This window comes from Schistocerca gregaria, chromosome 1 (assembly GCF_023897955.1).
Source record: "Schistocerca gregaria isolate iqSchGreg1 chromosome 1, iqSchGreg1.2, whole genome shotgun sequence".
Lineage (NCBI taxonomy): Eukaryota > Metazoa > Arthropoda > Insecta > Orthoptera > Acrididae > Schistocerca > Schistocerca gregaria.
The window spans coordinates 702,898,361-702,920,233 of record NC_064920.1 but is presented as its reverse complement, the minus strand read 5'-3'; the positions used below and the strand labels follow the sequence as shown (position 1 = coordinate 702,920,233).

At 43.4% G+C, this 21,873-nt stretch overlaps 2 protein-coding genes across 5 annotated transcripts in view; one reads left to right on the top strand and one right to left on the bottom strand.

Annotated features, from left to right (window-relative positions):
- LOC126365690 (uncharacterized) overlaps positions 1–16,815 on the bottom strand; it is a 28,091-nt gene extending 11,276 nt beyond the window's left edge. The window contains exon 1 of the mRNA XM_050008167.1: positions 16,465–16,815. Coding sequence (XP_049864124.1) covers positions 16,465–16,602 — 138 coding nt within the window. The 5' untranslated portion in view covers positions 16,603–16,815. The remainder of the gene's footprint in view (positions 1–16,464) is intronic.
- Positions 16,816–16,825: 10 nt separating this feature from the next.
- The window catches only part of LOC126365643 (SWI/SNF complex subunit SMARCC2), an 81,064-nt gene continuing 76,016 nt past the window's right edge, over positions 16,826–21,873 (top strand). For 3 of the 4 annotated variants that reach the window (XM_050008166.1, XM_050008164.1, XM_050008163.1), the window contains exon 1: positions 17,012–17,197. In XM_050008166.1, the coding sequence (XP_049864123.1) occupies positions 17,081–17,197 (117 nt within the window). In that variant the 5' untranslated portion in view covers positions 17,012–17,080. Of the gene's footprint in view, positions 17,198–21,873 lie in introns of all 4 variants that reach the window. The other variant, XM_050008165.1, reaches the window with a different exon arrangement.

Here is a 21,873-nt window from a genome sequence, read left to right as displayed (position 1 = left end):
CAAGGCGGGACTGGATCAGCGCTTGATACAGCCGGAGAAGGGTGGACCGATCGGCACCCCATCCGGTGTGTCTAAGGCAACGGAGAGCGTTTAAATGCCGCCAGCATGTTTGTTTAAGCTGCCTAATATGAGGCAGCCAAGTCAACCGGGCATCAAATACCAGTCCCAAGAACCGATGCGTCTCTACCACAGCAAGAGGTTCACCGTCAAGGTAAAGGCGTGGCTCAGGGTGAACCGTGCGACGCCGGCAGAAATGCATAACGCAGGTCTTAGCGGCCGAAAACTGGAAGCCGTGCGCTACAGCCCACGACTGCGCCTTGCGGATAGCGCCCTGCAGCTGGCGCTCAGCAACTGCAATGCCAGCGGAGCTGTAGTAGAGGCAGAAGTCGTCTGCATACAACGAAGCTGCGACGGACGATCCCACCGCCTCAGCGAGCCCATTGATCGCAATTAAAAACAGGGAGACACTGAGGACAGACCCCTGCGGGACCCCGTTCTCCTGGACCCGGGAGGAACTATGGGACGCAGCAACTTGCACGCGAAAGGAACGAGACAACAGAAAATTCTGAATAAAAATCTGGAGCGGGCCCCTAAGACCCCACCCATGAAGTGTGGCCAGGATGTGATATCGCCAAGTCGTATAGTACGCCTTCCGCATGTCGAAGAAGACGGCAACCAGATGTTGGCGGCGTGCAAAGGCTGTACGGACGGCAGACTCTAGGGAGACCAGATTATCGACGGCAGAGCGGCCTTTACAGAACCCACCCTGAGACGGAGCCAGAAGGCCTCGAGATTCGAGGAGCCAACTCAACCTCCGGCTCACCATACGTTCTAGCAACTTGCAAAGAACGTTGGTGAGGCTTATGGGGCGGTAGCTGTCCACCTCCAGCGGGTTCTTGCCAGGTTTCAACACGGGGAGGACGATGCTTTCTCGCCATTGAGACGGGAACACACCCTCAACCCAGATGCGGTTGAAAACATCTAGGAGGCGTCGCTGGCAATTCACAGAGAGGAGCTGTTTAAAAACAATGAGGTTCTCCAAGAACGGGTGCCGCTTATGGTGTTGAAGAGCCCGCCGGCGATCTCTAATCGCCTCTGCGATCTCGGGCGCCCACCAAGGCACAGTCCTCCGCCGAGGGGACCCGGATGAACAGGGAATCGCAGATGCCGCAGCAGAAACGATGCCGGTGGTGACCGACTGAACCACCGCATCAACGGTGTCATGGGAAGGAGGTGCGATAGTGGCGAGAGAGGAGAACAAGCCCCAATGAGCCTTATTCAGAGCCCATCTGGAGGGGCGTTCAGAAGAGTGACGCTGTGGTAGTGACAGAAAGATGGGGAAATGGTCACTACCACATGAGTCGTCATGGACACTCCAGTGGATGGATGGTGAAAGTCCGGGGCTGCAGATAGAAAGGTCGATGGCCGAAAATGTGCCATGGACTACGCTGAAATGTGTCGGCTCTCCCGTGTTTAAGAGGCAGAGGTCAAGCTGCGAGAGAAGAGTCGACATCTCTACCCCGGCCACGCTACCCCACAGGGGGTTATGGGCGTTAAGGTCGCCCAGTAACACAAAAGGAGGAGGCAGTTGTGCTATCAATGCAGCCAACACATGACGCGAGACATCACCATCTGACGGAAGATACAAACTGCAGACAGTAATAGGCTGAGGCGTCCACATCCTTACAGCGACAGCCTCTAAAGGTGTGTGAAGAGGTACACATTCGCTGTAGACAGAGTTAAGGATGTAGACGCAGACTCCACCAGATACCCTCTCATAAGCTGCCCGGTTCTTGTAATAACCCCGATACCCACGTAGGGCAGGGGTCCGCATTGCCGGAAACCAAGTTTCCTGTAGGGCAATGCAGAGGAAAGGGTGACTGCTGATGAGTTGGCGAAGCTCAGCAAGGTGGTGGAAAAAAGCGCTGCAGTTCCACTGGAGTATCGCTTTGTCCATGTCCAGAAAAGGCGTGAAGGGGCCGAGGAGGCAGATCACGCCACTGGGTCACCTGCTTCCACCAATGGAGGACCAGTACAATCTGCTTCCATGGTGTCTGAGGGTCCGGCGAGATCCATGTCCTCAGCGGACGCCCGGATCTCCACCTTATCCTCGGACGCAGAGCCTGTAGGGAGCAGTGGGGTGGATGCCACCGCGTGTTCCTTGGCCTTAGAGGTCTTCTTCTTCGTCTTGTCTCTCTGGTCCTTGGGTTTCATTGGCTGGGAGGCCTCCAGCGAGTCAGTCTCCGGGACAGAGGAGGAGCGGGAAGCCCTGCGACCAGCCGCTGGTCTGCTTTTCTTCCATTGGCTGACGTCACCCTTCCCAGAGGCGGAAACCTGGGAAGGAAGGGACCCAAGGGACCCTTTCCGTGCTATTCGATCCGGGGAAGTTTGAGGCTTCCCCAGCTTAGAAGTGGGGACTGATGTCCCTGATGGTTGGAGGGTTGCTGCTCCTGAGGCAGGTAGTGCAGGAGCAGCAGGGAGTGAAGTGCCCCCCACCATCAAGGGGGCAGGTGTAGCATTCCTCCTCTGAGAGGTGGCAGTCTGAGGGAGAGCTAATGGGGCCATAACAGTAGTAGCCGCGGCGTAAGAGGCAGTCATTCGAACAGGATGGAGGCGTTCGAACTTCTGCCTGGCCTCAGTGTATGTTAGGCGGTCCAGGGTCTTATACTCCATGATTTTGCCCTCTTTCTGGAAGATCCTGCAGTCCGGCGAGCAAGGCGAGTGGTGCTCTCCGCAGTTTACACAGATGGGAGGTGGAGCACATGGAGTATTGGGATGTGATGGGCGTCCACAATCTCGACATGTGAGGCTGGAAGTACAGCGGGAAGACATATGCCCGAACTTCCAGCACTTAAAGCACCGCATCGGGGGAGGGATATATGGCTTGACGTCACAACGATAGACCATCACCCTGACCTTCTCAGGTAAAGTATCACCCTCGAAGGCCAAGATGAAGGCACCGGTGGCAACCTGCTTATCCCTTGGACCACGATGTACGCGCCAGACGAAGTGAACACCTCGCCGCTCTAAATTGGCGCGAAGCTCGTCATCGGACTGCAATAGAAGGTCCCGATGGAATATTATGCCCTGGACCATATTAAGACTCTTATAGGGCGTGATTGTAACCGGAACATCCCCCAGCTTGTTACAATCGAGTAACCGGCGGGACTGGGCGGAGGACGCCGATTTGATCAAAACCGAGCCCGAGCGCATTTTGGACAAGCCCTCCACCTCCCCGAACTTGTCCTCTAAGTGCTCGACGAAGAACTGTGGCTTCATGGATGTAAAGGATTCACCATCAGCTCTCGTACACACCAGGTAGCGGGGCGAGTAAGGTTCGCTGGCATCCTTAGTCTTTCGTTCCTCCCATGGTGTAGCCAGGGAGGGGAACGATTTGGGGTCATATGTAGTTGCGTTGTATTGAACCCTGGAACGCTTAGAGACTGCTGGCGGCTGGCCGCCAGCAAGAGATGATGTACCACACTTCATTGCGGGTCATCCGCCCTGATGCCACCTACTCCGACCAAGGGCCCTCCCCACGGGCGCCACCCAGCCTCAGCAACGACCACCTGGCAGGATGGCCATTGCTGGGAGTCCCAATGCCCCAAGGAGATAGGCACCTACTCCTTGGCATACGTGGGGAGTTAACGGCGCTGGCATCAGCAGAGCGATCCCTGTGTAGTCAGGGGGCTACAACCAACAGGGTACATGGCGGCCCCACCACAACGGACTGGCTACCGTGCTGGATTTCAGGTGATGTAGTCCAATATCGTCATTGGCGCATAAAGCGACACAGCATAGCAGACTGCAATAAACTGCACCCAAGAACAAATCCACACCCAAGAGATGGTAGGTGAGCGGGACTGCTAAGCGATGACGACAAACCTGGCTAGAGATGGTAATGCATGATGGACACATCGCTCCTTGTAAGGCGCCCTTCCCCAATCGGCTCGCTCTTCGGAAAATTTAGAAGGATGGACGTCAAACCCGTTAGGGGACCATCTCACAAGGCCAAAACGTTTGAGACTCCTTTTAGTCGCCTCTTACGACAGGCAGGAATACCGTGGGCCTATTCTTACCCCCGAACTCACACGGGGGTTGATGTTCATCTTATAATCTCTTTTCAAGATACTATTCACTCCATTTAACTGTTTTTCCAAGTCCTTTGCTATCTCTGATAATATGACAATGACATTGGCAAACCTTAAAATTATTTCTTCTCTCTAAACATTAATTCCCTTTCCAAATTTCTTCTTGGCATTCTCCACTCATTGTTCATTGTGCAGAGTTAATTACTTTAGGGATAGAATATGACCCTGTTTTACCTCCTTGTCAACCACAGATTCCCTTTCATGTCATTATGCCCTTTTAACTATAGTCTGGTCTCTGTAGAAAATGTAAAAATCATTTTACTCCCAATATTTTATCCCTGCTACCTTCATAATTTCGAAGTGTAGTCCAGTTAATATTGTTAAAAGCTTTCTCCGACCTATGATTATAGCATCTGTAGATCTAATCTTCTAAGGTAGGTCATAGGGTCAGCACTGTCTTTTGGGTTTCTACATTTCCCCAGAACCCAAACCAATCCTCCCCGAGGTCAGATCCACAAGTTTTTCCATTTTTCTGTGAAGAATTCGTGTCAGTATTTTGCAACCAAGACTTATTAAACTGACAGTTCGGTCATATTCTCACCTGTCAGCAACCGCTATCTTTGGAATTTAAATTATTATGTTCTACTTATATATCGGGTGAACATTAATAAAAACCAACAAACTGCACAGACAGATTCCTGAATGGGAACAGAGGAAAAAAGTCTTACAAACTTGTGTCTGGAAAGGGAAGGTGTGCGTGCAATTCCAACAAACTGTCTCTGAACACAGTACAGAGCTGCATTGCATACATGTCACGACATATGTTCAAAGTGGCCTCCATGGGATGCCTTGCACACCTTCACACGTCACACCGTGGATTGCTGCACTCTTTTTGCATGTTCTCTCTCCCCTCTGAATAGCGTCACAGACATTGTGAAAATGATGTTGAAGTGTCCGCTCATGAGCAACCAGTTCAGCACCCAAGGCTTTTTAGATGTCCCCAGAGGCAAAAATCCATTGGTTTAAGTCTGGTGATGCTATAGGGCCCCTAAGTCCTCTCCAACATCCACGAAAGATGATGGTATGAACTGTAAAGCAGAAGTGAGGTGATGCTCCATCATGCAGAAGCCACATAACCTGTCGTAGTGACAGAGGCACATTCTCAAGCGGCCCAGGTGGAGTATCCTGAATGAAGTCCAGGTACATTCCTCTGTCAAGGTGTTGTAGAATAACTACTGGTCCAAGTACATTGTCACCAAGAAACCTTGCCCACTCATTGATGCTGAACTGATGCTGATGAGATGACGCATTCAGTACTCAAGGTTTATCTTCAGCCCACAGATGACTATTATGAAGACTGGTTATGCTAGTTCTGGTAAAAGTTGCTTTGTCAGTAAAGATGACTGATGGCAGAAATTCCATAATCGTGATGGTCTGCTGCAAAACCAATGGGGAGGGGGGGGGGGGGGGGGAGGATGCTTCACTTGTCGTAGAAGGAAATCCGCTACCGATATTCCTTGCACTCATTGCAGGTGAGAGGGATAGTGGTGATCATTGTGCAGGACACACATAATCGTACTTTGGCTTACATCATGTTGGCACACCACTTGCCTGGAGCTTGTACAAGGGTTCTTCTCAATATCCTGAAGAAACTGATCCTCCAAATGTGGTGTATACATGGTGCACTACCTTCCAGCTTGTCTGTCCGTCTGAAAGGACCCATGATCCCACAAACACCCCAAAAGAGCTTGACATCTTGTGTGATGTGGTTGGTGTCTCTGAGGGTACTAGTTTTGGTATAGCCGTGCTGCCCCTCAACTGTTTCCACCTGACTGGCTGCGCACAAACACCATCTCAGTTTTTCCTGATGTGAATACCACACCATTTTGCTGTTGTATTTCTTTCTCCTGTTCCAGTCCAATGTCGCCTAAAGCTCCATCTGATATTCAACAAACTATGGTTCCTTCAATTTATCCAGGTTGAATCCCCTCACTCTCCTAACTTTTTGCAATTTCATCAGTTTTAATCTATGCTTCATAACCAATAAATTATGGCCAGAGTCAACATACACTCATCAAAAGTATCTGGTTCATATTAGGTGCATTGTGCTGCCACCTACTGCCAGGTACTCCATATCAGCGACTTCAGTAGTCATTAAACATCGTGAGAGAGCAGAATGGGGCACTCCACGGAACTCACTGACTTCCAACATGATCAGGTGACTGGGTGTCCCTTGTGCCCACATTCCTAAACATCCTTAGGTCCAATGTTTCTAATGTGATAGTGAAGTGGTAACTTGAAGGGGCATGTACAACACAAAAGCGTACAGGTCAACCTCATCTATTGACTGGCAGAGACCGCTGACAGTTGAAGTGGGTCGTAATGTGTAATAGGCAGACACCTATCCACACCATCACACAGGAATCCCAAACTGCATCAGGATCCACTGCAAGTCTATGACAGTTAAGTGGGAGGTGAGTAAACTTGTATTCCATAGTCGAGCAGCTGTTCCTAAGCCAAATATCACGTCGGTAAATGCTGAACGATGCTTGGTGTAAGGAGTGTAAACATTGCAAAAACATTGTGTGGAGTGACAAATCATGGTACACAATGTGGCAACCCAATGGCATGATGTGGGTATGGTGAATGCCTGGTGAAAGTCATCTGCCAGCATGTGTAGTGCCGAGAGTAAAATTTGGAGGCTGTTGTGTTATGGTGTGATCGTGTTTTTCATGGAGAGGGCTCGCACTCCTCCTTGTTTGGCATGGCACTATCACAGCACAGGCCTACATTGGTGTTTTATGCACCTTCTTGCTTCCCATTGCTGAGGAGCAATTTGGGGATGGTGATTGCATCTTTCAACAACATCGAGTACCTGTTCATAATGCACGGCCTGTGGTGGAGTGGTTACACGACAATAACACACCTGTTAATGGACTGGCCTGCACAGAGTCCTGACCTGAATCCTATACAACACCTTTGGGGTGTTTTGAAACACCGACTTCATGCCAGACCTCACTGACAGACATCAATACCTCTCCTCAGTGCAGCACTCTGTGAAAAATGGGCTGCCATTTCCCAAGAAACCTTCCAGCACCTGATTGAACATATGCCTGCGAGAGTGGAAGCTGCCATCAAGGCTAAGGGTGGACCAACACCATATTGAATTCCAGCATTACTGATAGAGGGGGCCACAAACGTTTAAGTCATTTTCAGCCAGGTGTTCGGGTACTTTTGATTACTAGTGTATATCCTTGGACATGAACATCAGTTTAAAATATGGTTATGAAATCTCTGTCTAACCATTATATAATAAACCTGAAACCTTCCAGTGTCACCAGGACTCTTCCACATATGTAACCTTCTCTCGATATTTAAAAAAAAAAAAAAATCAAGCATTGGCCCTGGTTACATTACACTATGCAAAATTCTACCAGGTAGCTTTCTCCTTCATTTCTTTCCCCCAATCCATATTTTCCTTTCTGTTACCAAATTCCAGTCACCCATCACAATCTTTGGTCTCCCTTAACTACATGAATAATTTTCTTTACATCATCATATTATTTCAGTAGCTTCTTCAACTGAGATGCAAGTTGGCCAACAAGCTTTTCCTACTCTGGCTGGGTGTTCACTTCCTGTCTATAATGGCTACTATAATGTCTTAACTATGACATTAAGAGTAACTCCCATTATTTTCTCATTATTATTAGGCCTGCTCCTGTATCACCCCAATTTTCTTTTCTTTAAGGTACCCTGTACTGACCTAACCAGCAGACCTATCCCTTCTGCATCTGCACTTCACTAATTCCTGCTGTATTAACAGCTAGCTATTCATTCCCTTTGTAACTTTTCTAACCTACCTGACTACCTACTTACTTACTTACTTAATGGGTCAAACATTCCAAACACTGAACATCAGAATGGCAGATTTGTTTTGGTTGATGATGGCATCATCCTGAGCAGACCCATCCACAGACCTGAACAGGGGACTATGTTACTGCTGGAATATTTTATCACAGAGGATGCATCATCATTAAGCAACACAGTTGAACTGCTTGCCCTTAGCAAAACCAAATCACAGCGGTAATTTCCCTTGCTTTCAGCCATTCACAGAAACAGCATGGCGAGGTCATCACTAATGTTACAAGGCGAAATCAGTCAATAATTCAAACTGTTGCCCCTGCAGCTACTGAAAATGCTGCCGCCCCTCTTCAAGAAACAAGGGTTAGGTCTGTCTCTCCACAGATTTCCCTCTGTAGTGGTTGTACCTATGGCACAACTATTTTCTTTGAGGATCACAAGCCACCCCACTTCAGCAATGTCATCTCCACGAACAATCTCAGTCTTCACAGCTAGTAGACATATAATCTTTACTTATTTGGCGGGTATTGGCTTCATAGTTAGACCTATCTTGGCCATGATAGGTTCAGTATGCTCTTCATACCAGCTCACCCACATATTTATTTTCTTATTAGAACTACTCTTATATTACCCCTAGAAGACCAGTTCTTCCAGTTTCCCTGATACCATTGCCCTCTTGAGTAGCCCCTGTCTGTACATCTGACTGCACGAGGGAGGGGGGGGGGGGCATATTATCTCCTGAATAATTTACCCAAGAGGGTGCCACCATCTTTAAACAATACAGCAGAGCTACATGTCCTCACAGAGTGTATTCATGGACAAGGGAAAAATTCCCAGATTTCTTGGTTAAAAGGAAATTTTCCCATTTGAAAACACATTTTTTCTAGAGGGGGAGGGGGAGGGGGGAAGAGAGAGAGAGAGAGAGAGAGAGGTCATTTTGGGAAGATCTTTTGTGGGCAGCAACAGATACACTCCATTTTCGTAGTATGAAAGTATAAATATAATGTCCACCAAATATAGTATGTTAAGTTTCTAAAGCACTGAAATCGAGATACCAACATGTTTTTGTCAGCCAATCACAGCTCACTTCACATTATCTCGCCACCCAATGACAACAGAGTATAGGATATACGATGTAGTCAGTCCATAGCAACATCACTATTACGCAGTGCAACACACAAACAAGGAAAGTTAATGTTTGAATTAATACATGCAGAGTCAAGCTACAAGAAAAGGTAATCTTTCACACATAATATCAACCTTTTTTTTTTGCATGTGTTATCCTTTAAGACTATCAAACACGAATGTGCCAGTTGTTGTTGTTGTGGTCTTCAGTCCTGAAACTGGTTTGATGCAGCTCTCCATGCTACTCTATCCTGTGCAAGCTGCTTCATCTCCCAGTACCTACTGCAACCTACATCCTTCTGAATCTGCTTAGTGTAGTCATCTCTTGGTCTCCCTCTACGATTTTTACCCTCCACGCTGCCCTCCAATACTAAATTGGTGATCCCTTGATGCCTCAGAACATGTCCTACCAACCGATCCCTTCTTCTGGTCAAGTTGTGCCACAAACTTCTCTTCTCCCCAATCCTATTCAATACCTCCTCATTAGTTATGTGATCTACCCATCTAATCTTCAGCATCTTTCTGAAGCACCACATTTCGAAAGCTTCTATTCTCTTCTTGTCCAAACTATTTATCATCCATGATTCACTTCCATACATGGCTACACTCCATACAAATACTTTCAGAAACGACTTCCTGATACATAAATCTATACTCGATGTTAACAAATTTCTCTTCTTCAGAAACGCTTTCTTTGCCATTGCCAGTCTACATTTTATATCCTCTCTACATCGACCATCATCAGTTATTTTGCTCCCCAAATAGCAAAACTCATTTACTACTTTAAGTGTCTCATTTCCTAATCTAATTCCCTCAGCATCACCTGACTTAATTTGACTACATTCCATTATCCTCATTTTGCTTTTGTTGATGGTCATCTTATATCCTCCTTTCAAGACACTATCCATTCCGTTCAACTGCTCTTCCAAGTCCTTTGCTATCTCTGACAGAATTACAATGTCATCGGCGAACCTTAAATTTTTCATTTCTTCTCCAAGGATTTTAATACCTACTCTGAATTTTTCTTTTGTTTCCTTTACTGCTTGCTCAATATACAGATTGAATAACATCGGGTAGAGGCTACAACCCTGTCTCACTCCCTTCCCAACCATTGCTTCCCTTTCGTGTCTCTCGACTCTCATAACTGCCATCTGGTTTCTGTACAAATTGTAAATAGCCTTTCACTCCCTGTATTTTACCCCTGCCACCTTCAGAATTTTAAAGAGAGTATTCCAGTCAACATTGTCAAAAGCTTTCTCTAAGTCTACAAATGCTAGAAACGTAGGTTTGCCCTTCCTTGATCTAGCTTCTAAGATAAGTCGTAGGGTCAGTATTGCCTCACGTGTTCCAACATTTCTACAGAATCCAAAACTGATCTTCCCCGAGGTCGGCTTCCACTAGTTTTTCCATTCGTCTGTAAAGAACTCGCGTTAGTATTTTGCAGCTGTGACTTATTAAACTGACAGTTCGGTAATTTTCACATCTGTCAACACCTGCTTTCTTTGGGATTGGAATTATTATATTCTTCTTGAAGTCTGAGGGTATTTCGCCTGTTTCATAAATCTTGCTCACCAGATGGTAGAGTTTTGTCAGGACTGGCTCTCCCAAGGCAGTCAGTAGTTCCAATGGAATGTTGTATACTCCAGGGGCCTTGTTTCGACTCAGGTCTTTCAGTGCTCTGTCAAACTCTTCACGCAGTATCATATCTCCCATTTCATCTTCATCTACATCCTCTTCCATTTCCATAATATTGTCCTCAAGTACATCGCCCTTGTATAGACCCTCTATAAACTCCTTCCACCTTTCTGCTTTCCCTTCTTTGCTTAGAACTGGGTTTCCATTTGAGCTCTTGATGTTCATACAATTGGTTCTCTTATCTCCAAAGGTCTCTTTGATTTTCCTGTAGGCAGTATCTATCTTACCCCTAGTGAGATAAGCCTCTACATCCTTACATTTGTCCTCTAGCCATCCCTGCTTAGCCATTTTGCACTTCCTGTCGATCTCATTTTTGAGACATTTGTATTCCTTTTTGCCTGCTTCATTTACTGCATTTTTATATTTTCTCCTATCATCAATTAAAATCAATATTTCTTCTGTTACGCGAGGATTTCTACTAGCCCTCGTCTTTTTACCTACTTGATCCTCTGTTTCCTTCACTACTTCATCCCTCAAAGCTACCCATTCTTCTTCTACTGTATTTCTTTACCCCATTCCTGTCAATTGTTCGCTTATGCTCTCCTTGAAACTCCGTACAACCTCTGGTTCTTTTAGTTTATCGAGGTCCCATCTCCTTAAATTCCCACATTTTTGCAGTTTCTTCAGTTTTAATCTACAGGTCATAACCAACAGATTGTGGTCAGAGTCCACATCTGCCCCTGGAAATGTCTTACTATTTATAACCTGGTTCCTAAATCTCTGTCTTATCATTATATAATCTATCTGAAACCTGTCAGTATCTCCAGGCTTCTTCCATGTATACAGCCTTCTTTTATGATTCTTGAACCAAGTGTTACCTATGATTAAGTTGTGCTCTGTGCAAAATTCTACCAGGCGGCTTCCTCTTTCAATTCTTTGCTCCAGTCCATATTCACCTATTACGTTTCCTTCTCTCCCTTTTCCTACTACCGAATTCCAGTCACCCATGACTATTAAATTTTTGTCACCCTTCACTATCTGAATAATTTCTTTTATTTCATCATACATTTCTTCAATTTCTTCTTCATCTGCAGAGCTAGTTGGCATATAAACTTGTACTACTGTAGTAGGTGTGGGCTTTGTATCTATCTTGGCCACAATAATGCGCTCACTATGTTGTTTGTAGTAGCTTACCCGCATTCCTATTTTCCTATTCATTATTAAACCTACTCTTGCATTACCCCTATTTGATTTTGTGTTAATAACCCTGTAGTCACCTGACCAGAAGTCTTGTTCCTCCTGCCACCGAACTTCACTAATTCCCATTGTATCTAACTTTAACCTATCCATTTCCCTATTTAAATTTTCTAACCTACCTGCCCAATTAAGGGATCTGACATTCCACGCTCCGATCCGTAGAACGCCAGTTTTCTTTCTCCTGATAACGACATCCTCTTGAGTAGTCCCCGCCCGGAGATCCGAATGGGGGACTATTTCACCTCTAGAATATTTTACCTAAGAGGATGCCATCATCATCATTTAATCATACAGTAAAGCTGCATGCCCTCGGGAAAAAATACGGCTGTAGTTTCCACTTGCTTTCAGCCGTTCGCAGTACCAGCACAGCAAGGCTGTTTTTGTTATTGTTACAAGGCCAGATCAGTCAATCATCCAGACTGTTGCCCCTGCAACTACTGAAAAAGCTGCTGCCCCTCTTCAGGAACCACACATTTGTCTGGCCTCTCAACAGATACCCCTCCGTTGTGGTTGCACCTACAGTACGGCTATCTGTATCGCTGAGGCACGCAAGCTTCCCCACCAACGGCAAGGTCCATGGTTCATGGGTGCCAGTAAAATTTTAAATTATAACAGAGGTCTGGTCTTTTGGGCCGTAAATTTTGCTAGCTGGCTGCTCCTCAAAGTGTTGAGTTTTGAAAGAGAATCTAACATACTGATTTAAGAAAATGACTGCACATTCTCACTTTTAACATTATTCATCTTGAATGAGATTTTCACTCTGCAGCGGAGTGTGCGCTGATATGAAACTTCCTGGCAGTTTAAAACTGTGTGCCCGACCGAGACTCGAACTCGAGACCTTTGCCTTTCGAGGGCAAGTGCTCTACCATCTGAGCTACCGAAGCACGACTCACGCCCGGTATTCACAGCGCACACTCCGCTGCAGAGTGAAAATCTCATTCTGGAAACATCCCCCAGGCTGTGGCTAAGCCATGTCTACGCAATATCCTTTCTTTCAGGAGTGCTAGTTCTGCGAGGTTCGCAGGAGAGCTTCTGTAAAGTTTGGAAGGTAGGTGATGGATACTGGCAGAAGTAAAGCTGTGAGTACCGGGCGTGAGTCGTGCTTCGGTAGCTCAGATGGTAGAGCACTTGCCCGTGAAAGGCAAAGGTCCCGAGTTCGAGTCTCTGTTGGGCACACAGTTTTAATCTGCCAGAAAGTTTCATTATTCATCTTGCATAAAAGGAAATTTACTTTGAAAGTAACACTTCTCAAACCACCAATCACAATATTTTCACACAACCTATTAGAAATGTAGATAGTTGTGATTCACACACATCTAAAGCAGTCTGTTGCCAAGTATTACATAGTCTTCATCCTAAAGATTTTGACACATTTTGCTGTTGGTGCCAGACAGTTGTTTGCAAACTGTGTTCTGTTGTTGTACAGGGAAGTATTTTCTTTGACACTCAAGTTTTATTATGGTGTTTTTCTCTTTTTGGTTTATGTTTTATTCCTGCATATTACAACTCAAAATTGCAAAAAAATAACTGAAAACTAAAACAGTGAAACATTCCCTGAATTCTAAAACTGTTATGTAAAGACTCCACCTTTAAGCTCTCATGTTTTCAAATCTCGTCCAGTGCAGCTCCCAACAATCAGTCTTTTCTTCTCATCTCGTCCAGTAAGTCTCCCCTGAGATTCTGGGTGACTTTTCTAAACTGTACCCATTTTCCTAAGTCACTCCAGTCCTTTCCCATCACCCCCCTTCCTTCCCCTTCAACTCTTCTGCCAGAAGAAGGAGCCCCTAGCTCTGAAAGCTTGTTAAAATTAAGTCCTTGTGTGTGTGTGTGTGTGTGTGTGTGTGTGTGTGTGTGTGTGTGTGTGTGTGTGTGCGTGTGCGTGTGCGTGTGCGTGTGCGTGCGCACCCCTACCATAGCTTCGTGAGTAGATTTTTTTTTTAATCTATCCATTTATATTATACTCATATAGTAAGGATTAGTGGTCTCTCCAACTTCATGTGGCTGATATAGAATTAACATGGGTGGATTCTTCTTTTAGGAAAAATCTTCTCTGTACGATAGGCAGTTTCTGACTAGTCTGTATCTGAGTGTTATAAATGTTAGCTGAGCAGCTGTTTTTATCTCTAAAGAACGTAGGCACTGATATTGGACAATTCTTTTTTCTTACATGGTTTCAATGTCATTTTTGCAGAATTTATGCCAGTGTTAACAGTACTCATTCTTGATGAAAGTACACTGCTCTGCAAAACCTAAGGGCTGGCTAGATAAAGTAAGTTAACTATTTGTTGGAAATGAAAAAGTTGGGGCCATCTCGCCAAAAGTCTCAGTCTTGCACAGAAACTTGGATGTCACAGAGAGTGAGGTCAACATGACTGTAGCGAGTAAAGGGACTGCCTTCACAACATGAGGCAGTGAAAGGAACAGAAAAAGAATGGTCAAGCGAGCAGTTTCAGTGCATTCTGACAGTGATAGTGGTCTGCTTTACAACATGCTACAGAGACATCTGGATGACTTCACAGGGGGGGGGGGGGGGGGGGGGAAAGACTCACCGAAAACTGGAAAATGGGCATGGTATGACAAGTGTTGACCAGGATTCTGACATTCCTCATAGTACTATTTCCATGCACATGATGAGTGTTCCGAACCACAATCACTTCTGCCACTGTGTACTATATTGTGCAACACTCAAGGAAGGACCCACATTAAACAGCAGGTTCCATTAACACCTGCACATCAGCAGCACCGTTTGTGATGGTGTCAAGAGCATAGGGACTAGACCAATGATGAGTGGAGTCACGCACCCTCCTCAGATGAAAGCAAATTCAGTATCAAGGAAAAGCGATTCTAATCATACCCTCATATGTAAACATGTAATACATCCAGGAACATTGTCAAACATAATTGCTTGGTGGTCGCAATGTTATGGTGTGGGGAGATACTGGCCTCCAAATCTTTGAATGCAGTACACTCACCAATTAACATTGTGACACTGTCCTACTACTCATTATGCATCTTTTCATGCATGGATTCAGACCTGAATCCACCTTTATGGATGACAATGCACAACTGCAGCAAACTCACAGGTGGAGCAGCTCTTGGAACAGAAGGATATTCCGCAAATGGACTGGCCTACCCGTTCCCTCCCCCGTCTTAATTTCCATCATCAACAAGTAACAGGTGGGTGGAATACAGACTAGCCACAAAGGTGAAAGGACATTCTACACAAAGATGGTAAAGACTTGATGAAATTTCAACTCCAAATGGCAACTCCCATGAAGATATGACCTATGGATGAAACTGAGGCCATGTCATGTGAAAGATCCAAATATTACAATCCACCTACTCCCCAACTCCCTGCAATGCTGAGAGCTTACATGGTTATGATCATAAACCAACAGTCTATCTACTTTCTCCATAAATGTGTAGATTAATGTCACGTAATAGAATTGCCAAAACCTGTTACAAAAAATACAATGTATACTTATGTTCTTTGAACCACAAAATTGCTTGATTTTTTTTAAATAATATGTTCTTGGTCTGTTACATTGTTGTTAGTGTTTTTCAATCATTGTTTTCCTACAACTTTAATGAATTATTAGTATTTACATACTAGTTCGCACATAAATGAATAAAAATGGATCAGACACACAGTATTATCATAGTCTGTCACATTATTACTAATAGTTTCTCAATGACTTGACATATGACTAATTATTTAAATTTATATTCTAGTACACAGTTACATGAATGCTAGAGTATGTAATAATGCTTTGACGAGATAAATACGTAGTTCATCTGTTAATAACAGTAATATGAACTTCAGAATACAGCATATATTTTATAAGCAAACATTAACCCGTACGCCCGTGAGGGTCGTTTTTCCGCCTACTAAATGAAAGGCATTTTTTAAAAGTACTTTTCCCGGCCTAATTGTTGGCTATAAATAAAATTATGGCCAGTAGTCCATTAAATTTAAACAAAAAAACTTTCAGGACAGAAAAAGATACTGTACAAAGGAAGTGCAAATGAGCTTAGCTTCACTTGCCGTAAGGCTTGCGGCAATGGTCCTTGCTTTCAAAGTGTTGTTATACACATTATTTCCTGTACGTTTATCAAACCAAACTTATCGAAAAACTTGAGTCTTTGCTGTTGAAACATTCACTCGGGTGGGTGGAAAGTCTGAGGATGTAGGCCTATAAAGGAAAAATATTTTTTGTAGCCTGCTGGTGAAAGGAGTATTCTGTTATTGTCTGTAATGTTATTATTAATTTCGCATTATATTTTAACAACTAACCATCTTGTGATACAGTCACATTTGAAAACGAAAACCTACAAGAATACACAACACACCGATTTATATACATCATGGATGTTTGAGGCTTGAAAAAGTCTCAAGAACTATATAGTTTCATTTGATAAAAAAATTTAAACCATTCAATTACATTATTTTCATAACGCTGGTTAATATTAAATATAATGTTACACCGTTTCTTACCTCAACTCTGTGCTTTGCATCTCTAATAGATCTTATGCACGATTCGAGAAATGACTGGTGTTGATAAAGGATCCTTTGCTTAGCGACAAGTGCTGCAATATGTGGGGAAACGACTTTATTTTTCCTTCTGTCTGTCATGGTCACTACTCTCACTCAACTGCATCCAAGTTTCCATTCCTACACCACAGGTCTTACATGTCACCCACCGAGACCCCTACTGACAAGCGACTAGTTGAATGTCTACTGTAGTAATATAGTACTGTTGCAGTGTGGCTTAAACTTCGCTTCCAACAATTTCAAAGTAAAGTATCACAGATACTACCCCTGCAATCGAGCTCTATCCGAAGAAAGACACTATTCTACCTCTTTGGTTCTATCAAATATAAACAAGGGCTTCTTTATAATTATACGACAGTGATTTGAATAAAAATGTACTTTATACACATATGTAGTTCGAAATTGCATTGTTATATTGCTAATGAAAACGTATTTTTTCTAAATTGTCCGTAAACGATTTCAATAAATTTTCAAAACTGATTTGCGTTGGCCGCACTGACTAACAGAGTAGCTAACTAGAAGTGGCGTCTGTGTTGTGTGTACATTAAAAATCGGCAAAATGATGACCTTAGCGCCAAAAAAGGATGGGGGCCCAAATACAAAATTTTACGAATCACCTGAGACAATATCACTTTTTGATGGAATTAGGTCTTGGCTCCAGAAAAACTGTAAAAAGGTAAGACCACAAAATATCTCCGATCTTTCGTGTGCCGCTACATTGTATTTACTGCTCTCACGGAAAATAAATAAAGCCAATAATTATGGTATGAAATCTGTGCGTATAAGTAAAATGTAACAGTAACGAGTATTAGATTTGGAGCTTCATGTTCAAGACTCCTGGAACATCAGCAACCTTGATTATAGGGAAGAAATAAGAGCCTCTGCAGTTTCTCTTTGAGGAGGGAGCTAAATTCGTTAATATAATGTAAAATTTTTAAATGTATTATAAGTCTTTCATTTTAGTAATACATATACTTCAACCTTATTTACATGCTGGAATTTCCTGTACATAATCCTCCAATCATTGCTTAACAAAGCTGCAGAATTTTTCGAGTTACAACTGCATTTGAAAGGAATCTCTTGTTGCTAAAACCTAGTGAGTAATAGCAAGTATTTGGTTCACAGGAACTGCATTTGAAGATTGTGTTTTTATCTGAAGCAAATTCCTCTCCCATAGTCGAAAGTATTGACATCTCAGTCAAATTAAGCAAAGCAACTCTATCTTCCATGTAGTATATAATTCCCGAGACATCTGTCATATATTTTTGTCCACCAGTGATTACCACCATTTGCTGGACATAGTGTGGAACACAGTTATATACACAATGTGAAATATTTGGCACCAGCTTCAGTGTAGCAGATGATGCAAATACATGTACCGGTACAGAGATGTTTGTCACTGATATCGATGGGGATGGAGTTAATGAACGTAGTTACAAACACAGTGCAGACTTTTCCAGGAACAGTATTGTGAATGGAAACATGTTTTTAAACTTGTTTTAAATGTGGCTTTAGATGGTGATCAGTTTTGTGTTACGGAATGAAACCCATAACAGAAGCCCTTCTGATCTAAGGCTTTATTATAGAAACAATATTTGATAAGAATTAAGACATCGTAATAGATGTTATCGTAAAATGGTGTAAAATATTTGACTTATTATAAATATTACAGTTATTATAGTAAAAACAGATGCATTTAAGCAGTCATTCTTCCTGCAGTTAATACGTGGGTTAACAGTCAGAATCATGTAACATGTGGTATCACACTAAGTACTCTCTACAATGCACTTCACAGTGATTTGTGGCTTACGTACGTAGAAGTATACTCTGTAGAGAGAGAGATGGGAATACACAACAATAGGTATTAGAGAAGTACTGGGGTTAAATAAGGATGTAACACAGAAAAACTTTCATCTACTCTTCAACGTGTGTATTCAATTCGGATATGGGATTAAAAATGTGGGCAGAAGGAAGGCAATGGTAAGGTTTACTGATAACAAATGCCATTCTGTGTGAAAATCAAGAGGAATTGCTGGACCTGATGGATGGAGTGAACTGACTGCTGGATGCAGAATATGGATTTAAAGTAAACCAAACTAAGATTAAAGTATTAAGGAGCACGAAAAATGAAAATAGTGAGAAATTTAGCATAAAAATGGAGACCATCTGACTGGGGGAAGTGAAGGAATGATGGATGATGAAGTGTTAATTTTGAAGAAAACTACTTTCTAGTCAAATGAAGAGTTTTCTCAGAATGTTGTAAGGCAGTGGTGAAGTGAACTAGTAGCAATTAATGCAGTTCTTCTCTGTTAAATTGGCATGCCCATTTTACTGTATAACTGGAAGATGATAGTGAATGTTTCCTCTAGTACAACTTCATTACTAATGTAAACAGCTGGTTATCATATTTTAATGATTTTGGGTGGTAACCCTCGCCAACCCCATAATACCCCCCCCCCCCCTTTCCCCCTCCTCTCTCTCTCTCTCTCTCTCTCTCTCTCTCTCTGCACCGGAACTGTGTTTTAGTTGCTGTTTAAGCTTTACACATTGGTGCGCTGTTAAAATTGTAGTTCAGTTGTGGTAAATAATTGTCAAGTGCTTGCCTTCTAGCTTCTGTTACAGCAAGCATGATCACATCAGTAGGTGCTACTGTGGACCAGTTTCAGTCTTCAAGAACTGTCACCTTTCTAAGTGTGTGTGTGTGTGTGTGTGTGTGTGTGTGTGTGTGTGTGTGTGTGTGTGTGTGTGTGTTTAGGGCAGGAGGGGGGGGGGGGGCACAGCTTAGACTTCAACGTATATGTAAACAGAAGGCACAGCTCTTAACTGTTTTCAAGAAGATGAAGTTTGAAAATTCCAGGCATGGTTATGTACTTTGAATGGTCACTACTATTCAAGCAGTCTGCAGATGAGTGGGTAAGCACCTGGTTTCACTAGTGTGAGGTCTCTGTATCAAATCTTGGACTTAGTGCTTTTTCTTTTCACTCCTCTGTAGTTCTGCCTACGCGATTTTAAAGAAATTCCTCCAAAACATTCTGTGCTGGTGGAGCCTTGCAACTCTTATTTTTACAGGCAGGTGAAAAACCACATAAAATGACTAGAGAACTGTGCGAACACCATTGAACAGAATAGAGATATATCTTCTCTAGAAGATTGCAGAAAAATTCAATCTGCAGTACACCATCAGTTGTCTGGACCAATATTCGGTGATGTTTCAATATGCATGGTAGGCCGCGAAAAGGTGTGAAACCGAGAACTTTTTATGGTTGTAAAACAAGTATGTTTTACAACAGACAGATTGAAAAAGCTGAGCACATGCACAAATTTGTGTTCATTATATGGATTGTGTGTTGCAATAATTATCTGTTACCCATGTTTCATGAAGTACTTAATATGTTGCATATAACACTTGTCACAGCTGTAAAAATATTTATGTAAATAAAATGACTATAATGATTTGATTGAAAGTTGTGTGTATCCTTTTATTTCCAATCCCCTTAAGAATATTTTTTTTCCCCTTTTGTCGAGATAGAGAATATGAAAGTAGTGGATGAGTCATTAAATGTTAGCAATGTGGAGAGCCATAATAAATATGTTTTAGAATTATGTGGGAATGGAAAAAATGTACCAGCTAAGAGACCGAGAGATCTTGCACTTATGAAACAAAGTGCTTACTCGCACAGCTGCAGACTCCTTAAAAACTTGTGACAACATAGAGCATATAAGCACACATACAATTTTCAAGCTTGATTTTCTTGAAAATGGTTGAGAGTTCATTTTCCTGTTTACATATGCTGATATGTGACCAACATATCCTGTCAGTATGAATCAAATCAGTGTGAGGAACTTGTTAGCAAGGTGTCTGATGTTAGGGTTTCTCCTGTTCCAGTTGTGTATGGAGTGTAGGAAGAATGACTGCTTAAATGCCTCTGTGTGTGCTGTATTTAGTTTAATCTTTTCCTTACCATCCCTCCATCAGTGATACATAGGGGACTGATTCTCGACTCTGCACATGCTAATGAGTCTTTAAACTTTCTAAGTGTTACGGGATAATTGGAATCTATCTTCAGGTGTGTGACAATTCAGGTCTTCCAACATTTTTATGCTATTCTCTTGTGAGTCAGTCAAACCTGTTACCATTTGTACCATCTATCTTTGTATAGCTTCAGCAACCCCTGCAAACCCTGTTTGGTATAGGTCCCCCACACTTGACTAATATACCTCAGATGGGATGCACAAGTGATTTGTTATCAGTCCCCTTTGTAAACTGATTACAGTTTCCCAGGAATCTGGGAATGAACCAAAATCTGCCACCTGCCTTACCCACGATTGAGCCTGTCATGATCATTCCATTTCACATCCCTGCCAATTGTTATATCCATGTATTTCTATGAGTTGACTGATTCTGAGTGTGCTTTATTGATGTTGCAGTTATACAATTTTTCCATGTTTGGTGAAGTGCTCAGAGACAGTATTGCTGCTCACTACTTACTTTCAGGGTCAATGGTACGCTCTGCCACTATATGTTCTACTTTGCTCTTAGTCACAATTTGGAGGATGCCATTCATTCATGTGGATGGCTGGTTGGTGGTCATAGCCACGCAAACAAGTGTAGAAGTTGCAGTAGGTTTGACACATAGTTGACGTGATTTTACAGTCGGGCCTGCCTCTGATACCTGCCATCATAATCGAGGTAGCTACTGTATGTTTTATGCAGTGACACTCAGATCGGAGGTATGTCGGTTTGAATCCTGGTTATGGAAAATTTTCACTGCCAATATTTGGCTAGCTAGGGGAGGAGGGATGGTGGAATAAAGTTCCTGATCACCAGCCAATGCCCTGGACTGAATTCTAAACCTCTCTGCAGTCTCTCATGAAGGACATGTGATACTATTGATGGTGATCTGTCCATTGGCTGGGGACCTAAAGTTAAGTGAGACCCTCGGTGCTACCAGAGAGACATAGGCTAAGTACTGGCACCAGTTTTCAAATGGCTCTGAGCACTATGGGACTCAACTGCCGTGGTCATTAGTCCCCTAGGACTTAGAACGAATTAATCCTAACTAACCTAAGGACATCACACACATCCATGCCCCAGGCAGGATTCGAACCTGCGACCGTAGGAGCAGCGCGGCTCCGGACTGGAGCGCCTAGAACCGCACGACCACCGCGGCCGGCCACCAGTTTTCACCCTATGCATTCGCTTCACCTGTAACAGCATAAACAATGCTGAATGCTGCACTATACAGGCATTCGAAACTCTCTCTCTCTCTCTCTCTCTCTCTCTCGACATTTCATAATTGGTCAGAGAGAGACAGTGGCAAATCACTTCCTCTGGCACCTTGCCCAGAATGG